This window comes from Colletes latitarsis, chromosome 6 (genome assembly GCF_051014445.1).
Source record: "Colletes latitarsis isolate SP2378_abdomen chromosome 6, iyColLati1, whole genome shotgun sequence".
NCBI classification, from domain to species: Eukaryota; Metazoa; Arthropoda; class Insecta; order Hymenoptera; family Colletidae; genus Colletes; species Colletes latitarsis.
Window position 1 is genome coordinate 3,781,417 of NC_135139.1, and position 22,660 is coordinate 3,804,076.

General features: G+C 32.9%; 2 protein-coding genes across 2 annotated transcripts in view; one reads left to right on the plus strand and one right to left on the minus strand.

Moving 5' to 3' along the window:
* Positions 1-9,512, plus strand: part of LOC143342768 (uncharacterized) — a 30,473-nt gene extending 20,961 nt beyond the window's left edge. Inside the window, 3 exon segments of the mRNA XM_076766985.1 lie at positions 6,488-6,553; positions 9,052-9,285; positions 9,397-9,512. Of these exon segments, the coding sequence (XP_076623100.1) occupies positions 6,488-6,553; positions 9,052-9,285; positions 9,397-9,512 (416 nt within the window).
* Positions 9,513-10,031: 519 nt separating this feature from the next.
* Positions 10,032-21,310, minus strand: LOC143342775 (uncharacterized). Its single transcript, XM_076766996.1, has 5 exons — positions 21,179-21,310; positions 17,752-18,089; positions 12,283-12,476; positions 11,942-12,206; positions 10,032-10,581 (listed from the first exon to the last, which is right to left on the minus strand). Exons 1-5 carry the CDS (start codon positions 21,308-21,310, stop codon positions 10,032-10,034), a joined length of 1,479 nt encoding a protein of 492 aa, XP_076623111.1.
* Between the last annotated feature and the right edge of the window lie 1,350 nt (positions 21,311-22,660).

Consider the following 22,660-nt stretch of genomic DNA (forward strand, 5'->3'; position numbering starts at 1 on the left):
ATGCGTAAAGTGAAATTAAACGTCCATTCAAGTGCTTCTTTAGTTGTAAGAGAAGTTGAAATCTTTTGGGAATAATCACGAATTCTAACAAGAAAAACGCAATACAGCATTGAGAAATTAGAATCTTTATATAATGAATGGAGGATGTTGCAAAAATCTTCTAAATGCCGAATTTAACTTCAAGAAAACTGAGAGCAAGATTTCCTTGATAAGTTAAGTGATCTATTCGATATTGCACAGGCTGATGCATTGCAATCGATCGCGAACTGTTTGAAAAAGAACAGACATAAGCGATTCGAAAAGAGCAAAAAGAATCCAGATGAATGCAATATGAATTGATTGTTGCTGAAGGTATCTATTTTTTTTTTCATACATTTAATTTATGTATAGTAAAATATTGTTTTTATATTACCGTCTTGTAGCGGTAGTATCGAAGACACGAGGAGGGGGGTTTTACCGACCCGACGATCGCCCTGCCATTCGGGCCGTGGCGAAGCTGGAGTGGTTTCTGGTGGAGATCGAGACGACGCGATGGTAGAGCGTTAATAACCAAAGAAAGATAGTGTATTAGATAGCAAATAAACGTAGGTGCAATACTCAGAGAGAGAGAGAGAAAGAGTGTGTTTTTTATTAAACCTTCAGTCTTTATTTTTTTTATATTTTTTCTTAACATTTTCATATCTTTTCAAGCATCATTCCAAGCATCATTAATATCATCATCGTCTACCGAAAATGAAAGCCAATTCAATATCGATGAAGATATTGAATTTCTAAATCCAGTAGATATACCTGGTCCAGGTAATCCAAAAAAAGACGGGTTCAGAAACGGATTATAACAGCAAAACTAGTGCTGACGCTGGATAGATGTAAACTAAGCGATCGCGATAGTGTTCGCATTATTGCTGCTGTTGCAGAAGTTCTTGGCCAGTATTTAGAAGAATGATTTATTGATCAGAACTCCGAGTAGAATTTGTACAAAAGTTGCGTGTAATATTTAGTGACCACGAGTTTGATGCGATTACGGTACATTGGGACGGAAAGCTATTACCAACTTTTCACGGGCTAAGAAATGTAGAAAGATTATATTATCAATAATTATTACTTCCAAAGGTGTTGAACGATTATTGAGGACTCCCATTATTCCGTCTAACAGTGGGAGTGATCAAACTTTTGCAATATATGATTCATTAGAAGAATGAGGATTGTCCGATAAAGTGCAGGCATTTTGTTGTGATACGGCCTTAACAAACACTGGACGTTTCCAAAGACCCTGCGACATTTTACATTTACCCTGTACATCGTGTACATAAAATTATTTTGCAGAATGTGTTTAATAAAAAAATATCAAAGTCATCGGATTCTAATATTTCAATTTATAAATAGTTTCAAGAAACTTGACCAAAAATTAATAAATTAAATTTTGTACTCGGAATTGAAAATAAATATGTCCGATATTTCTCTGAATTCTTATTCAACCTATAATAGTTGAAGAAATTGTTCAATTTTCAACGAATATTCTACAAAATGAGTAACAGCGACAAGTAGATTACAAAGAATTCCTTGAGTTAATTATAATTTTCTTAGATGGAAGATTAAGTTTTCGAACTCCAGGAGCTTTTCATCACGCTTAATGGAGGGTGAAAGCTGTGTACAATTTGAAAATATATTTATTTAAAGGACAATTTAACTTAAGCAACGAAGAAGTAATTGGAATTACAGATGTATGTATTTTCCTTGCTAAATTCAAAGTTCAGTGGCAATGGAAGCTCCATACCAAGAGTTGGAATTTATAAAGGAACTTCCCGCATATAATGAAATTGACGAAAAAAATAAGCTGTGTCGCGATAAAAAATTTTTGCAACCGTTTATGATATTTAACGCCAGAACCATCAGCATTAGCGTTTTATAATAAAGTGGGAGAGGATGTTAAGTTTCAAATGGTGAAAGCAATGAACAATGAAGCCGTAGATGATTTCTCTAAGAGACTACAAATTATTCCTCAAGATATACAAAATTACATTAAAAAAGATCTAGATAATTTTGTTTCCGAAGAAACAAGAAAATTTTTTGAAAGATTTTGTATACTAGTCGAATTTTTAAGAAAAGATACTGACACGTGGAAAGATGATAAAGAACATAAATATGAAAATATAATAAAAATTGAAGGTTGTTAATGATATTACTGAACGTGGTTGTTAAGCTTATGGAAGAACATAATAAAATAGTATCAAAAAATGAGAAGGGAAAATAATATAACAAATTATATCGGAACATAGAAAACAATTTCCTATTGTAATAAAACTTAGTTTAATGAAAGATATATGAAACATATTTTAATGCAATGAAAATATTTCCACTTTTTGCTCCTCTAGATTCCTTACTCCTACTCTTTAATTATTTTAGAATTACTTTTTTTATATTATGTATTGTAATATCTAAAGATAACATCCGTTAAATAAAAATACATATCTAAATATTTTCGTTATTTGTGAACATATGACAAAATTTTTTAAATAAAAGTTTTACTGTTTGACGAAACAAATGTAACCTCATATTTTTACGTAAAACCTTACTTTTTAATAAACTAGTATAGTGTTGATAACTATTTATTTCTGACTTATTTTAAACCTTCACGTATACAGGACAGAGGACAGGACAGAGAGAATAATATTTTTTCATTTGAAGTTTTGTTTACGAGAAAATCGAGTTTGAAAATTGTTTCAAGCCCTCACGTAGCATGATCATTTTCGTTTACACTTTCAAAGTCAACTTTCAAATTCTGTAATGTTTACATTCCATCTTCAGTAGTATGAATACCAGCTACTTTTATTCTTCGTCTGTTTGTATCAGTCGAATTGTAACCATGTCTCGCTACAGCAATCGTGAATACGTTGACGTGGTGAAAGCGTTAGGAACTAGTAATGGGAGCGCAACCACAGGAGCTAAGTATTATTCGATTTGGAAATCATCGCCATCCAAACAAAAGGGTGAGATTAATGAAGTGCGGTGCATTTCATAATTACCATAAATCTGGTGGTCGTAAAAGACCTGTAAATTTTGATACAGGAATTCTTAATACTGAAAAATAATAAACGTATTATCAACACATTTTCAATTTTGATTTTCTCATAAACAAAGGTTCAAATGAAGAAATTTTATTTCTTTTTTTCGGTTTATTTTTGTACGTCGAATCACCCATTATCCGATGGTACCACCCGTCCAGTAACACCCTATTATATCTACAATAGGAGTTTTACTTATTCCAGGAAGGAATGTACTTTGTTAGTATTTTACTCTGATGCCTTAGTAATATAGCGGACAACTACTTTTGCACGGTGCGGTCACAGATGGCTCATTTAAAATATAAACAATCCTTATCAGTATTTGCCTTGCAGTGTTGTTAGACGTATTGTTAAAGTGCTGTGATGGGTAAGAGAAAAAACATCACACCAGAACAGCGGCATCTTGTGCTGCAGCTTCAAAAATGTCATGGTTTACCATCAAGCTATTACAATACATTAAACATCATGGAACCCTAAGCAACATTTCCCATAAAATGAAAGCTCGAAAAACTGATCAAAGAATTGATCGTAGAATTCATCGTCTATCGGAAGCTTATAAATTCAGAACTGCTGTTGACATCTACAAGGAAATATCAGCAGATTTTGATAAAGAAATTAGTATTAAAACTGTGCAACGAAGACTGAATGAGATTCAATTATATGGACGCGAAGCCAGAAGGGAACCGCTTATTTCAGAAAAAAATTGCCAAGCTAGAATTGCTTTCATGAAGAAACATTTAAACTAAACGTATCAGCAATCGTCTAGATGGATCAGCAAAGGCGAAGAATTTCGTAAGAACTGTATAAAACCAACTATAAAAGGTGGAGGTGAATCAGCTCTCGTATAGAGCTCTATGACAGTAAATGGTCAGGCCTAATTCATCGAATAACGAAAATTATGAAAAAATACGTATACTTAAATTTTTTACAAGGTGTATTACTTTCATTTGCTGAAGAGTATGAAGCTTGTCTGAAAAGTTTTGAGCCTCGTCACGAAGGTCGCGTTTCTCGACAAAACCATTCTAGTAGTATAATGGTATATACTTTGATAATTGTCTGTGAAAATTTCAGCAATTTTGGACGCTCAGTTGTTGTTTGGCAGTCGTTTGTATCAGTCGATGTCAGTATTTTTGTAAAGGTGGAAAAAATCGAGTATCGTTCCATGATAAAATACTTGTATTTGAAAAGCAATACAAGCCCCATCATAAAACATCAAAAGAAAAGATGGGCAACTAAATTTAAATGTGATCATACCAGCTTGGCTGATGATGAGATTTGGGGCGGCCAAAAACTGCGACTACCACCGATAACATCGAAAATGGTGCTGGACGACCGTCGAATCAAGATTAAAGAGATAGCAGAGGCTATAGGCATATCAAAAGAACGCGTTTCTCATATATTGGCTAAATAGTTGGACATGTATAAGCTATCTGCGCGTTGGGTGCCGCGCTTGCTCATTTTTTACCAAAAGCGCAATCGAATGAACATTTGCAAGGCTCTGTTGGAGCGGTTTAAGCGAAACGAATTAGATTTTTTAAGCTGATTCATAACTGTCGATGAAGCTTGAATCCACCACTACACTCCTGAAATGAAAAAACAATCAAAAAAATGGACTTTACAAAGGGTGAACGTGCTCCAAAAAAGGCGAAGACGGTTCCATCGGCCGGGAAGGTGATGGCGACGGTTTTTTGGGATACACGAGGAATTGTGTTCATCGACTATTTTGAAAAAGGTAAAACAACAACAGAAGCGTATTACGCGTCATTATTCGATAAACTGAAGGAAGAAATTGCAAAAAAACGGCCGCATTTGAAGAAGAAGAAAGTGCTGTTCCATCAAGACAACGCATCAGCTCGCACTTCGGCGGTCGTCATGGCCAAAATTCACGAATTACGTTTCGAATTGGTTGACCACCCACAGACCTTGCATTCATCAGATCTGGCTCCCAGCGACTTTTTCCTCTTTCCTAAGTTTAAAATATCGTTTGGAGGATAAAGATTTTCATCGAACGAGGAGGTCATCTCATATGTAAACGCCTATTTTGCAGGGCAAGACAGCAACTACTATTTGAAAGGGTTACAGCATCGCTAGGAAAAATGTATTGACTTAAAAGGACGCTATGTTGAAAAATAAAGCTATATTTGATCGGAAAAATACTTGTTTCCATGTTAGGCTCAAAACTTTTCAGACGATCCTTGTATATGCCAAGCAAGCAGATAATAATCCAAAACACACTGCAAGAGTTGTGAAGACATTTTTGAGTGCCAATAATATGCGTGTAATGAAGTGGCCAGCACAATCCTTAGACTTAAACTTTATAAAAATGTTGTGGTTTGATGTAGATAAACATATAAAAGAAATAACCGAAAAATATTGAACAATTGTACACTTGTGTTTAAGAAGCATGGAATTCGATATCAGCTAGCAAATGTAAAACACTTATCAAATTTATGCCGTGAAAATTTGCCGCAGTTGTTAAAAATAAAGGTTTACATAGAAAATAATAATGTGTTAAAATTTTGAAACAAAGAAATGTGCAAAAATGTAGACATTTCTGATGTGTATTTAAATATGTGTCCGTGAAACATGTGACACTTAAATATAAAAATACAAAAAACTTTATAATTATTGTAAATTAAGAAAAACTTGTTAGAAATTTCTTGATAAACGAACTTTACACACTGGTGGTTCTGGAGTAAGTGCCAAGAGGTCAAGCTTAGTCTTCTTACCAGAAGGCACCCTTACCTTCCCCACTCCGTGGCCAGATCCTCAAGGAACAGAGTTCCTATTCTTTAAACCAAAACAATATCGGGTCGCTCGCTTTTTCCTAACATATCCATGTTTCCTTTCAAACAATCAATCCTACGACGACCGATAGCTACGTGACTTCAAGTCACCAGCCATCGACAGGCATCTGGATTGTATCCTTGCGATCATCCCTCTTGGGCCACACGCAGGCCAAGTCCCTATCGTTCGAAAACAAAGTATCGTCGAGCTAATTGCCCTCGACGTCCCTTAAAAATAAGCTGTCGCTAATAAACTGTTTTATTATTTACTAATATGTGCTGTAATCTTGTGAAAAATATAGGTGATTTTTATTTATTTGTTCACTTTATTTATATGGAACAAATAATATTTCATTTTGTTAATTGTATGTAACTATATGGCTGCCACTGTATATCGATAATCAACGACATGATAGAAAATGGTGTTGTTGAATAGGTTTTTTATAAACTAACACAATTGTGTCTAACGCACTTCATCGATACTAATATGAGCCTCACCAAGCAGTGCTATAATATAACTATAACAAATAAAATGCGTTTGTTGAGAATATAGACTTATTCTCATAGATATCTTCGTGAATTTACATTAACCTAAAACATTTAAATACTTTAATGAATTAAGAAATAAATTTTTATCAGGTTATTTGGAACTTGCGAAATTCGATGAAGAGGAATACGATGAAGAGGAATACGATGAAGACAAAGGTAAACATTTGTTTTAAATTCGTTTAAATATATTAACAGATCACGGCAAAACACGCAAGAATTCTCTTTCATAAAATGATAGTTTGAATTCTTACGAATAGTATAAAATAGGTCTCATTGAAAAAATAGTAATAGTAAAAAAAATATGTCACCTAAAGTAGTAGTATGTGTGATGCACCAGATTAAACTTTAACTCTTAAGTGGATTATTGGGACCGCTACAAATCTTTGTAAATTTAAATTAATAATTGTTCCATATGTGTCAATGTAATTATCTGAAAATTTATGTAGGGTGTTCCCGAATAACGTGTACAATGAAGAACAAGAGAAATAAAAAGAATAACATTTTTTTGAAGTCGGCTTAGTTTTCGAAATATGTAATCAAGTTTGAAAATTCGCTCTGCGTTATACACACTGATGACTGAGATACGATTCTATCGTGTTTATTAACAATGTTCTACAATTTTCATCGTCGGTTTATTGTAGACACTCAGTTTTCATCAATTTACCGTGATGACTTACACGGATCGAGAATACGTTGATATGATCCGAGCTTTGGGAATCAGTAACAAATTTATTTGCTATTGTTTGTTATTACAGAGAGCGATATTCGAATCGTAGAATTCCCGATCAAAGAACGATACAAAGAAAAGAAAGAAGTCTTTTGGAAAATGGTTCTTTACAACCACAGTAGTGAGACTGTGGCAGTATTCGTCAGTGAAGTTCTATCAAAAATCGTGTTCTGGAAGACATTAACAATAATCCTAGATTCAATTTGCAAGTCTTATCTCATTCAAGTATTACACTCCCCGATTTGTATTTGTAAGGTCGTATCATGGAAAAAGTTTATGATGCAGATATTCAGAATCGGGATCAATTGATACAACGTATTAATCATGCATTTAAAAGTTTGAAGAATAACACCTTACCTAGAGAGTACCTGTAATTAATATTAAATGATGAAGTTAACAAAATCCATTTTTAATTTGTTTCTAATCCAGTAACTTGTAAATATTTTGTAAATATTGTTTGCAAACATGGTAGACACTATACATCGCAGGGTAAATCGTATTTCAGCTGTCAGACCGTATAACACAGAGCGAATTTTCAAACTTGATTATTTCGAAAACTAAGCCGACATAAAAAAAATTTTAACGTATTTATTTCTCTTACTTTTCTATAAGGAATCGCCTCCAGCCCCCTTGTACATGTTATTCGGGAACACCTTGTATAATCCTCCATCATGTTTTAAATGCTACAAAAGAAATTTGATTTTTATTTACCAATTTGGTGAAAAGCAAGCTCTTAAGAAACACTCTTTGTTAGTAATAGGATGTGTTTATCTCATGAAATTCTAACATAAACTTATATCTAAACTGAGCAAACATAAACTCAAGTCGTAACTTTTGATGAACACTAAAAATTGAGCATTTTAAAATAATTCTTTTTGCCAGTACAAACAATTTTTTCTTTGAGATACCATGCCAACCCTGTGAATTATTTTCTCTCCTTATTAAAAATATAAAACATTCTTTTTCGTTAAAAATTACTATTGATAATGTATGTATTACAAAAATTAATGCTAAAGGAACTATAAATTATAAAAATACTTTTATAATTGAGAAGTAATACTTTGTAAGTTCCAAATAGTTTCTACGAATTAGAATATTTTCATTGTAGGTAACCTTTGTTATTATTATCCTTATCATCGTCTAGATTCCATAATGTGTTAAGAAACTCTTTTAAAAAGAATTAAAGTGTTTAATGCGTGAACATAAATGCATGGAACCTAACCTTGTTTATAAATATAATATATTTAAAATTGTTTAAATATTAATTTTATTTTCTTCTTTTGTATGGACATTTATATCACTAAACATCTAAAAGAATAACGTATGATCACCTATAATTTACATTATAGATTATTTAATTTAATTTATTAATCAAGAGTTATTTTTTGTAAGTGCATTTTTTAATATTACACTTTTATTATTTTTTTCATATTATAATATTGTTCTGTTACTTTAAATAATGTATTTTTTTGCTATATTTTACAAAAATATAAATTTGTATTTAATTGCTCGTTCAAAATGTATCATATGAATAGTTTTTAACATGTTTTGTAAAGAATAAAGATAAAATTTATTAAACATAAAAAATATTATATTATACATAATAATTAATTAGAAAAAAATTATTTCTTAATATTCTTCAGATCTTTCAGAATTTTCATTCCAATGTCTTTTGTGGTTTGAAAGTTATATAAAAATGCTAGTAAAATCTTCGATCCAGGCCATTGTAAAAATTTTTATTTCAAAGCTTATTTTATGTTTTATTCGTATCAAAGCACATTTTGACGAAGCTTATAATAGTGTTATAAACGATTTGTAAAAATAACCTTTGTTTTGTTACTATCGTGATGACATAACCTCTTAAATTACGAATTCATAACTTGCTAATAAATTCGATTACAAAATGCCAACCACGAATTTATTACAGAAACAGAGGAGATCGGAACCATAGGACGCGGCCCAGATTCTGAATATCATCCACTACAATCGGAAGCGAAGTCTGACATAGAATATACAGAACAGTTGACGGAAGCGGAAATGGATGGGCAAGAAGGGTCGGAATTCGAAATTACGACGGAGTTTTTGCCTGCGAGTATCGAACTACAAGCAGAATCAGAAACTGAATATTTGACGGAACTAGAATTAGAAGAAGAGATTGAAGGTAGAGGAAAAACAAAGAATTAATGACTTTCCGTTGCGAACAGCGACGTTTACGAGCGGAAATTTAGTTAGCATGCACTGCGCAAATCAATTAATAACAAAATTGTTGCAGAGTTAGAGGAAGAAAAAGAAATAGTAAAATCCAAAGAGAAGCATAAACCCGAGAAGGCAGAAACAGAGCCAAATGTTGCCAAAGAAATTGGTACCTCGGGCGATGCGGCGGAATGATATAAATGCCCTCATTTATTAACTTTATTAAAGCAATATATTCCCAAAATAAGTTGATTAACTTTATTCCCGTAATATACTTTAAAAAATAAACATCCTGAAAAGCGCCAGCGCGTGAGTCTTTGCCCTTTCGAACTTTTTTTTAATCAACTGGGCAAGAGAGAAAATGAAGCTTAAAATGAAAATTCGTTCGTTCAGAAACTTTATAGCAATTTTAATGAAAATTTCGTAAATATAAAGTGCCCTTATACATACGTAGACAGTTAAAAGAAAATACATGAAAGGCGAGATGTTCCAAAATTTATGTACTTTCGATTCCGTGATTCATTTCGCAAATGCTTTGAATAGCTTTCGATTTTTTTTATTAAGTTCAAATTTTCTGTTAAGGTACAGTTTAAAGAAAGTATAAATATACGTGAACTAACGTTTTCATGAAAACAAAACAAATACGTAACAAACGATTAAACTAAAAACAATACAAGTACATAAATGTAGTGTGAAATAGAAATTTGATCAGACTTAAAATGTGTGTCTCCAAGGTGCACCTTTCATTGTATAACAAGTACCAGTCTTCACCAGACGTGATCTCAAATTTTTGAATTGATTGCAGTCGTCCCTGCATGCTTTTCCTAGTGACGTACGATTATCTCGATACCGGCACTTATCGCTGTTGAAATATTCTTCTCGTTCTTTCGCGTTGACACTTTCTTCCGTTTGACAATTGGTTTCTGAGTTAAACGATTTACCGAATTCGTCTTTGGCCTTTTTGTCCGGGAATTTTGTTTTGCCGGAATATTTCTTATGTTTACACTTTTTATTGGCCTTGTACTTTTCCACCAGGAGGCATAAGGAATCCTTGTGATTGATCGTGACCACGGAATCATCATATTCCTCGTCGTTTTGTTCTGGAATGGTCGATATCTTTTTCGAATTTTTCAGACAACAATCGTGGCAACAGAACATTTCGCAGGTAACTCCATCCTTGTTATAGCAATCATTCTGCCTATTGGAACTCGACGAACAGAGACATGTGTCTGATGTAAGGCATAGTTTCTCCTTCGATGAACAACTAATAAATGAAAGTATAATTGAGGATACAGTATCTTATGATGGAATAACAAAATGGGAGTATTTCCCTTTAAATCGCAATTTTATAATAGCTCCTTAGGAATTTGTATTAAAGAAGGGTTTTTTGTCTTTCACTCAGTTGGAATCCATACATGTGGCTCTACTATCAGAATTTGTTTCGTAGAAAAATATTAAAAACATGTGAAAAAAAGAAGTGTATACACGGTTGCTATGATATCTCAATTTCTAGTTGACTGATTGGCATCAAATTTAAAAGAAATCTTCAACACATGTGTCTTTAAAATTTGAAGTAGTATTTTCAAAATTCGATGTTTTTTAAAACTTTTTAAACTCACTAAATATGAGGTATAACATAAATTATTGATTATTTGACTGTGTGCTATTATATTTTAAGTTTTCAATATTTTTGCACGATTCGAGTTCCGACCATAAATAATCAGTAATTATGATTAATAGCATGATTTTGTCATAATTATTAATTATTAATCAAATTATGTTTTGTCCAAGTCTGCTTCTTGTGTATTATAAAGAGAAATATTTTTAACACAAATGCTTTTACAATGGGTAAAATATTTTTTAATCCTTAAAATGTTAAGGTTTATAGACATTGACAAAAAAAGCAAAGATTTTTGTTCAATTTACGGTGGATGGCAGTATAATAAAAGTAAGGATGCAGCAAACTTTGCCCTAGACCAGTGATTATGTTTAGTCTCTCTTCTATCTCTACAAAAGTATATTTGTAAAAAATACAATAAAATATTGCAATATCTTTATTAGACTTTCCCCTATCTCTTATATTTACAGTATTTTTTCTGAATAGTGACATATCGGATTAATCAAATTTTATTACTTTCTTCTTTTGTTCTTTTTTATTCTTTCAATTGATACCAAGCGAATTACAAATATGGCGGCTATCACAAGTTCTATCGCTCTTATTGAAATATTTACCCCTTGAAATCGAGAAACTTATACGTATATTAACACTAGATTTACGGAATTCATTAATTTAATGAGTTTCAAATTCTATACTTAAAGTTACAAAGCTCATAAATGTTATTTGTTAGCAATTTAAGTTGAATGCCATTAATCTAACGATACGAATATACCCTAATTAAAAGGAAAACTGCATTTTGATGTAATTGTCAATTATTATTCAATAATTACGGGTTTACTAATAATATGTGCAATCAATGTCCACAGATTTAATATTAACCACTTCTCTTGAAAATGCATTGTTTTTGAAATATATATTTCGATTTTAACTTTTCAAATGAACACCTTGCACACAATTTAAAATTTAAAGGTTTCTACAATAGTATTCGCTAAAATTTTATTCAAACCTGTGGTATTCTTCACCATAACATTGATGGCAGCAGTTGTGACGATGGTAGCAACGATGACGATTTTGTGGATGATAATAATCTCGTTGAAACCGCAACAAATTGAAAGTAGAGCGTTTCGAGCAATGAAAATCGCAAGTATGATGAACAGCAGTCGATGAATTGTCCTTCTGCGAATTGGAAAAGTTTACCTTCGATTGTGAATTTCGATGTTCCGGTTTCCAACTCTTACTTCCTACTTTACTTGGCTCTTCCGTATTGCAATCTAAATGAGGCGAAATTATTGCTATAATTCATCCCAAAGTGGTCGTGATTCGAGAACTCGAAGAATTTCAACTTACTCTGTTTTTCGGACGAGCTGCTGCTTTTAACGTTATCGACTTGATCATGGGCTCTGTCGTAAAGAAGATTAACGGAATCCAATTTGTTCGAAGTTTCTTTCGGACTTCGTCTTCGTGAATGGGAAACTGAAGTATGGCAAGAGTTAGAATTTCCGGATTTTGTTATGAAACTTTTCATTATTTTTGTGACACAACTGAAAATGAAATAGATTAAACGTTTCATTGCGATAGTGGATTTCGAGTTATATCATCAAACGTCTCGTTCTTTTTAAGTAATCAACTTTATGTATCAGATATAGGAAATGCTTGAAATTTCACAGAGTACAATTTTATGAAAAGAAAATAATTTCACGACAAGTCTACTGCTATCGATTCGTTATTCCATAATTTAACTTTCTACTATTCATAATTTTCTACCTTTTATTAATCCTTTTGTTGTCTAATCGATCTCGAAGGCGACAAAGACAAAAATGTGATTAGACCACAATCTTTTGATTCGCTAAAAATATATAGAGATTAAGGTAGGATTATCAAATAGGATAGAAATATGAGACACTAAACTTTTGAGCTATATGCAGTACTGACATATACATATAGCAATGGATGAAAATGAAATATTAAGATCATAGTAACATCATATAGCAGCAGCTTTTATTATGTATCGCTATTCCATTGTTTAACAGACGTTTATTGTTTCTGATGCAATAGAAAATTTTTACGTGTAGGTGTTCAAGTGCAATTTTCTGTTATCTATTTTGTGATTTTAAAAAAAAGCAGAAAGGTAAGTTAAGTTACTCTATAATAATCACAGTTTCATAGTATCAATGGGGTTTTTAAGTTATTGTACGTTTATTTATAATATAATGAGAAAAACGTAAAGTCGGGAAATGTAGCAATGTGAAACATTTGATAATATCAAACAGTGATGATATTAGTTAACCTGTACAGTTTCAACCAGAATCAAATGATGCAGTCTGCATATTTTGCAACACTAAGTTTTCTGAAGATACTAAGGGTGAGCTGTAGATTCAAAGTTTGCCCTGTCCATTATGGACCCATTACGGTTATGTAGATTCAGAAATATACAGGGTGCTCGGCCACTCCTGGAAAAAATTTTAATGGGCCATTCTAAATGCCAAAATAAAACGAAAATCAAAAACACTAATTTGTTGATTGAAGCTTCGTTAAAAAGTTATTAACTTTTAAGGTTCCGCCTGTAGAACGGCAATTCGCGAACAGCTGTGCGCGCGCGGAAGGTTGCGGCAGGCCAGTGCTAGTGGTTTTCACGCGACATGAAAAATTTTACTTACCAATGTTATCGACAGCCTTAGATTTTTGTGTACACTCATGGAAACGTGAACACTTTACGTTGAATGAGATTCAACATGTTTTATGAAAATTTAGAAGGCCATATCTAAACTCGCCCAATAAGATTTTCACAGAGAGAGGGTGAATGGCACTTCCAATTGTGCACAATAATCACCTGCACGCGAGCATACACATCCCACAATTGTCCACAGTGTTCGCGAGTGTCCACAAATAATCCTTTTGGGCACTAATCACTATGTAATTAATTAAACACTCACCGCAATTATATTATTCGCGAATGTCTATGCGTCCGCGAGCAAACGACGAACTGGCGGTCGTTGACTGCTGGAGTGCATAAAATGTGTGTTTCGCATCACAAGTCCAATACGAAATTAATTGTCTACGGCCTTTATATCCTTGTACAAATACAAACTAGTTTAATTGTTTTTTATTTGTTTTTAGAAGGGTTTGTTTTAATAAATATTCATTAAGTGTCTGTATTTCTTAAACGCTACGCGCGATAACTATCTATTGTATAAGGAGCACACAGCTCCATTTTTCTCTCTCTGCTGTGAAAGAGCAAGAAGTATCTGTTTCGTTCTACTAAATATTAATATAATGTTCATTGATATTTGTTTTGTTAGTATTGTATGTTACGGACAATCTATTCTTTGCCAATAAACTATTGCCCGTGCAACTCGTGATTTATTCCACCAAAGAACAACAATATGTCTAACATGTATCGCATGAGCTGTCTTGACTGACTCCTTTTTACGACTGACTAGCTGGTGAACCATCCGATCGTTCCCATTCTGCCCTTTGTCTCCATTGAGTCTAGAGTGCGCGTGTGTGTGTGAGAGAAATAAGCGAGGAGAGTGGTTGCAATTCCAATGGACTGTCGGATGGTCCACACGTGCTCGATTCTGCATACCTGGGCCTCCCTTGCTGTATCGACGTTTTGCACGCGGGCCCTGGAACCGACGCAAGCGGTGGAAAGCGAATAACATAATTGCGGTGAGTGATTAATTAATTGCAGAGTGGTTAGTACCCGAAATGATTATTTGTGGACACTCACGGACACTGTGGACAATTGTGAGACGTGTATGCTCGCGTGTGGCTGATTCCTGTGCACAACATTGTGTATTGGAAGTGGCATTCACCCTTTCTCTGTGAAAATCTCGTTGGGCGAGTTTTGATATGGTCTACTGAATTTTCATCAGACAGGTTGAATAGCATTCAACTTAAAGTGTTTACGTACTCATGATTGGACACAAAAATCTAAGGCTGTCGATAACATCGGTAAGTAGAAATTTTCATGTCGCGTGAGAACCACTAGCACTGGCTTGTCGCAACATTCTGCGCGCGTACAGCTGTTCGCAGATTGCTGTTCTACAAGCGGAAATTTAAACGTTAATAACTTTCTAACGAAGCTTCAATCAACAAATTAGTATTCTTGATTTTCGTCTTATTTTGACCTCTAGAATCTCCCATTAAAATTTTTCCCAGGGTGGCCAAACACCCTGTATATGTATATGCGATTATTGTAAACCTGTAAAAACTATAATTGTATTGACATATTTTATATGTCTGTGTTATTCAAACTTTTCTATAAACCCTTTAACGCTGTTTCAGAACTTATTTCCCACAATATAATGCTGTCTCATATTACCACCCCATTTTTTAGATGTCCGCTTTTGCATCAATTTAAAAAAAACAAAAAATTGATAGGCTTTTTAGGGGCCACAATATTGACACTCATGCAGGTTATTTTACATGAAATTCTCTAAATTTATTCGTCAAAATTTTTGAATTTTGATTATTCTGAAAGTTTTTAGGTTAAAAAAAGGAAAAAGGTACATATCTCGCAATCCTACCACTTCCTCTATAAAATGGTATAAAAAGGATTCGCAAGTAGTGTAGTACTAACGGAAGAAGCGAAACAATGTCTAATGAACTTATGTCCTGAAATCAATTTTTTCAATATAAAATTAACTTTTAATATTTGTGAGGTAAGAAGAAAAATGTAAATAATAACTGATTTATTACAAATGGATACATTATATCAAGATTATCAACGTAATTATTTCTTATATCAACAAAGATTGTTTAATAGACACAGACATTTTTGTCACAGTAGATGTTGATATGTCTCCTTTCCATTAAAATACACTTTCTATTCCTATGGACCAATCAACATTCTCAAATATCCCTTCTGCGTCCAGTATAGATAAAACGTATGTTTGATATGCCCACATATAAATAATAAGCAGATATTATTAATAATGTAAGAGTAACACTTGTCGCACTCAACTATTAATAAATAAAGATTTATATTGTGTCTGCGTCTGTAAAGTAATCTTTCTTGACATAAGTAATTTTATTCAAAATTGTATGTAAAAATAGTTTACGAAAAAAAATTAGCATAAAATTAATGACATAATATATTTTAATCGCTTGAATACTCATAATTGTTTATACAATTGTGTTATTGAAATACACCTCAAATTTCCATAATTAATTATAATAATTTACCAGGAGTGTTCGTATGCATTCGGTTTAGAATGTTTTAGAATTCATTATCAAATCAAATTCATTAAGAACCAGTGTCTAATTCAATGGATATTCAGAAAAACATTTTTTACTGGAATTAGAATTTATTTGATCATGTGATTTTTATGGAATCAGATTAAGGTCCGAATAAATTGCATTGTAATATTTTTGTAACTCTTATTATAATATATTACAGAGCAAAAAATAATATAGTTGGGAATTATTTACGTGACTCCTTTATTCAGAATATTCTCCGATTTTTGTTAATAAAACTGATTCGATTTTTAGTTATTATGATTTTTCATTAATACAACTGTTTGTAAAAGTTCACAATACTATTATTTGTTACCTTACAGAGCACGTTCTAACCGAATAAACAATAATATGGTACTGAATGGGGTCAAATAATTTATAATCGCGACGAAGTATTAAGTCGTTAATTAAATTCTGTGGATCCCGATTGGATGGTATTAAAATTCTACTGAAATTTTGTTTCTTGTCAATTTTCTTCTGTTTCTCAAATATTAGTTAGAATATGTAGAAGAAAAGCTTCTTTTCGTTTGAATTTAAAATGAATCTGATAAAAGAGCACATACATCACTATATTTTGCTGTTCTTTGATTTGAAAAAAATTGATAGTGGAAGCGAAATAATTAATTGAAGAAATATGTAACAGCGGTGTTGTGCTTGCAGACACATGTGCAAGATGATTTTATTAACGTTACAAGACTGGTGATTTTAATATAGAAGGTAAAGAACACGAAGTAAGACCACCAGAAATGGAATTAAATGATTTGGAGGTAACGGTGAAAGAAGATACAGTACAGTCAACGAGTAAACTTGCAAAACAACTTGGAATCAGTAACGTTGTTGCTTAGGAACGTTTAAAATAATTTAGGAAGATATGAAAAAAAGGCAAGTGGGTGTAGTATGTCTTATCATTAACTGTAATTTTGAAAGGATACAATATTTGCGTTTCCCTATTATGCCAGTGCGAGAAAAACAATTTTTTTAATCGTATTAGTACAGAAGATGAAAAGTGGATATATTATGACAATCTTGACTATGGAACAAGTTAATTGAATGCAAATGAACTCGCTCCGCAAACTCCAAAATGCAACATTCATAAGCATAAAGTCCTTCTGTGTATATGATGGAATGAGAAAGACATTAAGTTAACAATTAATTAAACTGGATATGGAATTAAAGAAACAATGTTCCTCAATAGCGTCAAACCACACGAAAGTCATCTTATAGTACAATAATATTAAATCGAACGTTGCCAAAAACACTACATAAACGATATCACAGTTAAATTGGGAAATTATTCTTTACCCTGCCTACTTCCCAGATGCTGTATCCTCAGATATACAACACGTTTAAAAGGATAACATTTCAAGAATCATGATGAAATAAAAAAATGGGGAAAAATTATAGAAATCTGAGGACTACATTTTATTTTAAAAAAATATTGTGAATGCAATCTTTACATAAATATTTTCAAATAAAGAATCGTCAAATTTAATTAACGACCTAATATTCGTTTGTACTACTAATACGTAACGATAACTTTTAACATTGTCTCGTGCAAAATGAAAGAAAGTATCGTACTTCTCTAGCTGCTTCGATTTGGAAAGATCGTCTTTCTTCGCAATCCCATTGTATTTTTTACTTGAAATGACATCAAGTGTATCTCCCGCGTTACATTGATCTAAAGTCTTGGGAATGCTCATCGGTTGGTTAGATTTTGCAACCTCGTTGCGTTTACGGCAGCAACTGCAGATTATTGGTTTTTGAAGTAAATTCTCCTTGATCGAACCATTTTCTCCACAATCGTCGTTCCACGAAGTTGTTTTAGCTTCTGCGTGATTCGACTTTGGAAATTTCTTCGTTGCAAACGACAAATTCTTTTCGTCGTTCGAGGATTCGTCCACCATGTCACATTCCGTCTAATCTCAAAGGTCGCAAGAAATAATAAATATTTAAAAAAGCAATGTCGAGTCGTAACGATATCGTTCTTCTTTTCTATTCCAATTTTCTAAATTATGGAGTATTTTTAGAAACTGGACCGATCTATTATATGTATATTGCTTTTTAATACTGAGAAACTTTGGAAAGGGAGACAATAGACACTTAACTGACGATGTATCTTTTTATGATTCCAGTTTTTTCAAGTGTACTTTGTTTTGCATAAAATGATATATATTTTTTTGCAAACAGCGATGATTCTCGTCATTCCAAGATAAAAAGACAACAAAATTCGTATCCAATTAATACTCGGATACGAAGATTACCAATTTAAAATACGTTTTGGAAATAAAATACGTTGAAAAATACGTTTGAGAAATTTATTTCCAAATGTACAGTAAATATTCATTTCTTCATAAAAATTGTAATTTCTATGCTCAGAATCACGAGAGGAATTGGTTTATACAAAAGTATATGTATTATTTTATTAAACATGGTAATTGAAAGATTCACCTCGCTAAACCATAAAATATTTTTTAGTACCAATTATTTCATCACTCATTTTAAAAAAGAATTACAGATTAATATGAGGATGTTAAAAAAGTGCCAAATTTGTACCCCGCCAGGCACCTAAAATAATTATAAGGTATCATTTTACAGATTCTGCACTTTGAATTGTGCACAATTGTTTATAGCAAATGTGATGAGAAAGTCGTGAAAAATGTGGTTGAAGTTGACGATGGTATGAAAGACGAATCATTACTTTCTGACTTCAAATAACTATAACTTCGAAGTGAATGTATGAAACGTAACAATTTGGACGCTATTTTATAAAGAAAAATCAATATTTATATAATATGCAAGGAAATGTTGCCCAGATTGTTGATTAGTAACAATAAAAAGCAACAGATTAAGATGATGTATTAGGATGCAAATATTCTTCAAAATACAGGGTGTTCGGCCACCCCTGGGAAAAATTTTAATGGGGGATTCTAGAGGCCAAAATAAGACGAAAATCAAGAATACCAATTTGTTGATGGAGGCTTCGTTAAAAAGTTATTAACGTTTAAAGTACCGACCGTACTGAATTTTTTTCTCGAAAATGCGCAAGATTTCGAGGGTATGTCTATTGACCAAAAATGATTGTAATTGACCTCGGCAATCGAAAATAATTTTTCCAGAACGATTTGAAATTTTTTTTTTCGTCGAAAAATTTAGGCACCAAATTAGATATTCGGTAAGGAATTTTTTTCTCGAAAGTGCGTAGGATTTCGGGGGTATGTGTAATGACTAAATATGATTGTAATTGACTCCTGCAACCGAAAATAATTTTTCCAAAACGATTTGAAATTTTTTAATTTAATTGTTAATAACTTTTTAACGAGGCCTCAGTCAAGAAATTTATATTCTTGATTTTCGTCTTATCTTGGCCTCTAGAATCTCCCATTAAAATTTTTCCCAGGGTGGCCGAACACCCTGTATATTTAAGTGTATACTATAATTCAGTTCTAAAACGGGATGGAATGCATTCAATATGAAGAACTATTTTATATTTCATAAAATTTCATTTTATGGTACTTCGCAAATCCGAAGTACCATAATATTGTTGCAATATGTGAACAACACCCCACTACACGTTGTTCTATTTTACACCTACAAGTATGTCCAATAATTGCAGCAAGTTCAACCTTACTGTTAACGAACTTTGTAAATTGCCACCAAAGATGCCCCTTTTTCTTGGCAAATTACTTCTGTCAATGTTCAGAAACACTTTTGAACTCTGGGTACTGCTTTCGCAAATCTACTTCTGAACAAGTACTATCACCCATGCTATTGACATTTTTGCTTCGATAGCATCCCACACAATACTAATTTTCATTGCACTTCCGGTATTTGTTTCGAGTTAACTTTGCAACTGACTTGCTACAAATAATACAGATTCTCTTCATTTTACACTATAATGTGCGTTACAATACACTACAAGAATTACATTAGGCTACAAAGTACATTACACAAATCACACTAGACTACAAAGTATACTACACAAGCACACTACAAAAATCGCAATACAAAATGTCTTTAAAATAAAATAAAATCTCAAATCTAAAAAAATCTAAGAATCGCTTGGTTTGCACTGGATAGCATCTTATATAAGACTGTGGTCCAATTCCAGACAAAGGAAAAAGTATCGTGGAAAACCATAATGGTGTTATCTTCTCTAGATAAACACCTCTACAGGAATGTAACGAACCAGCAGAACCATTTGAAGTATAAACGCTTCAGATCGCACGATAGCAACTATATCGTATACGTTGTAAACGTCATCGTTAATGTTAAATTAATTAAAAAATTATAATCCAAAGAAGAAGGGGATGAAATATAAAAACAGTTTTTCATATTGAATGCATTTAATTCCATTTTAGGAAAGAGTTACAGTATACTATTAAACATATTTTGTGGAATATTTGCATCCTAATACATCATCATCAACATTTCCTTACATATTATATAAATATTGATTTTTCTTTATAAAATAGCGTCCAAATTGTTACGTTTCATACATTCACTTCGAAGTTATAGTTATTTGAAGTCAGAAAGTTATGATTCGTCTTTCGTAGCATCGTCAACTTCAACCACATTTTTCACGACTTTCCCATCACAATTACCATAAACAATTGTGCACAATTCGAAATGCAGAAGCTGTAGAATGAAGCCTTATAGTTATTTTAGGTGCCTAGCGGGGTACAAATTTGGCACTTTTTTGACATCCTCCTTTCTAGAATCAACTTACTCTAATACAACACGCCATTATTGTTTTACGTTTAATTTTTCATATAATACATTATTAATTTTGTTTAGATATACTCTCGATATACCAAATCATAATCTGTACATATGTACTAGATGTAAAAAATAAAAGTCTCGCCAAAATTACTGAAAGTAATCAAACTAGTTAGTTATTAATATATCGATTAATTTATTTTCAGATTTCATAAATATAAGACGTTTTTAAAGTCATTATTTTCAAGAACTTATACAAATTCTTCCACTGTATTAGAGAAATAGTTACCTTGTCCAGTTTCAGCGTGTCTTCTGTATTACCATAAAGACCATAATTTTTTGGGAACTTACACCGAGCGCGTTGAAATGCAATCGAGGCTGCGACGAGCTGATGCGACGAGGACGGGCAAACCTGAGACATTGCTAAAATAATTTTAAAACCGAATCATTTCTTCGATTTTACTAAGTTGAATTCATCACTTAGAATAACTGATTAAAGTATCGACGATGAAAAGATGACTGAACTATGAAGTGAGCCAACATTCTCGAGTATCGAGTTCGTCGCTCTTATCGATATCAGTCATATATGACGAGTAAATTTAATAGTACAGGTTTCCATTTTAATCTATCCCATCTTTGTTTAACACCTTAACGTTCATGCCCGACTCTGTCTGCTTTGAAAAACGATATTTGTTTAATCTAACAATTTAAGGGATGACAATATTTGTTATCCTACAAATTATACGTTAGATACAACATTGTAATTAACAAAAACCGCATTTTTATATAGCTCAAAAACAAATCCAATAAAGAAATCGTTAATTCGAAAAATATGAGCGTTAAGGGGTTAAGAATATTGTATGTTTCGGAGCTGTATTCTTAATAAAGTGACTAGAATGAAAATTACTCTAATTCTCTAACTACACTGCTAAATTTACAGTTTAATATTTACTCTAAGATGCGGTATTTATTCGTATGTCTAAACTTATTACACTATTGTTTGCTCATCACTATATAAAGTTACAATAATTTTTGAAGGGGGTATTTGGTGTCACAGTATTTATAAATGCGTGTAGATACTTCGATCTCTATAATAATACAATGTTAAGGATTCCTAACGAACTTTAACATCACGGGGTTTACGATGCGGACGTAACTTACGACTATTTTTGAGGAACAAAATTTGGAAACATTTCTTTGGCAAATACGTTACGGTCATTTAAGGAATTTCTAAATTCCACAAAAGACATGGAATCCTTGGACCTCTTCCTCGACTCAATGTGATTGACATATCGTAATTCTACGTTGACGCACAGCTGCGATGCACTAGGGCATTGGGGAGCCGTCGGCGGCTTTCTCTAAATTGTTGTTAAAAAGGTAACGTTCTCGCTCACCTTTGCATGATCTAGCTGGACACTGCACAGCAGGGTGGGCGGGAATATTGCAAAAAACAAGAAACGTCCAGCCAACGTGACGACTTTGAGGTTTGACCAATCCTCCTACCGGTAAGTGATGCTCGTTTTCGTCACCTTGATAGGGGCAACGGAGGTTAGGTTAAGGGTAGTGTGGCGATGCTTCTCCCACGCACTCGTTTGGTTGTTGAGACGGCAGGGGAGGTGAACCTCTACGTGGCGTATCCCCAGGTGGCGGATAGGGGCAGCCGTTATGCGGGGATGGGGTCATCAGCCTGAGAAAGCTGGTGAACGAATCCTCACATGCCATTCCGGAGGTCGGAGCGAAAACTCCAGCGGATCAAACACCAGTATGAATG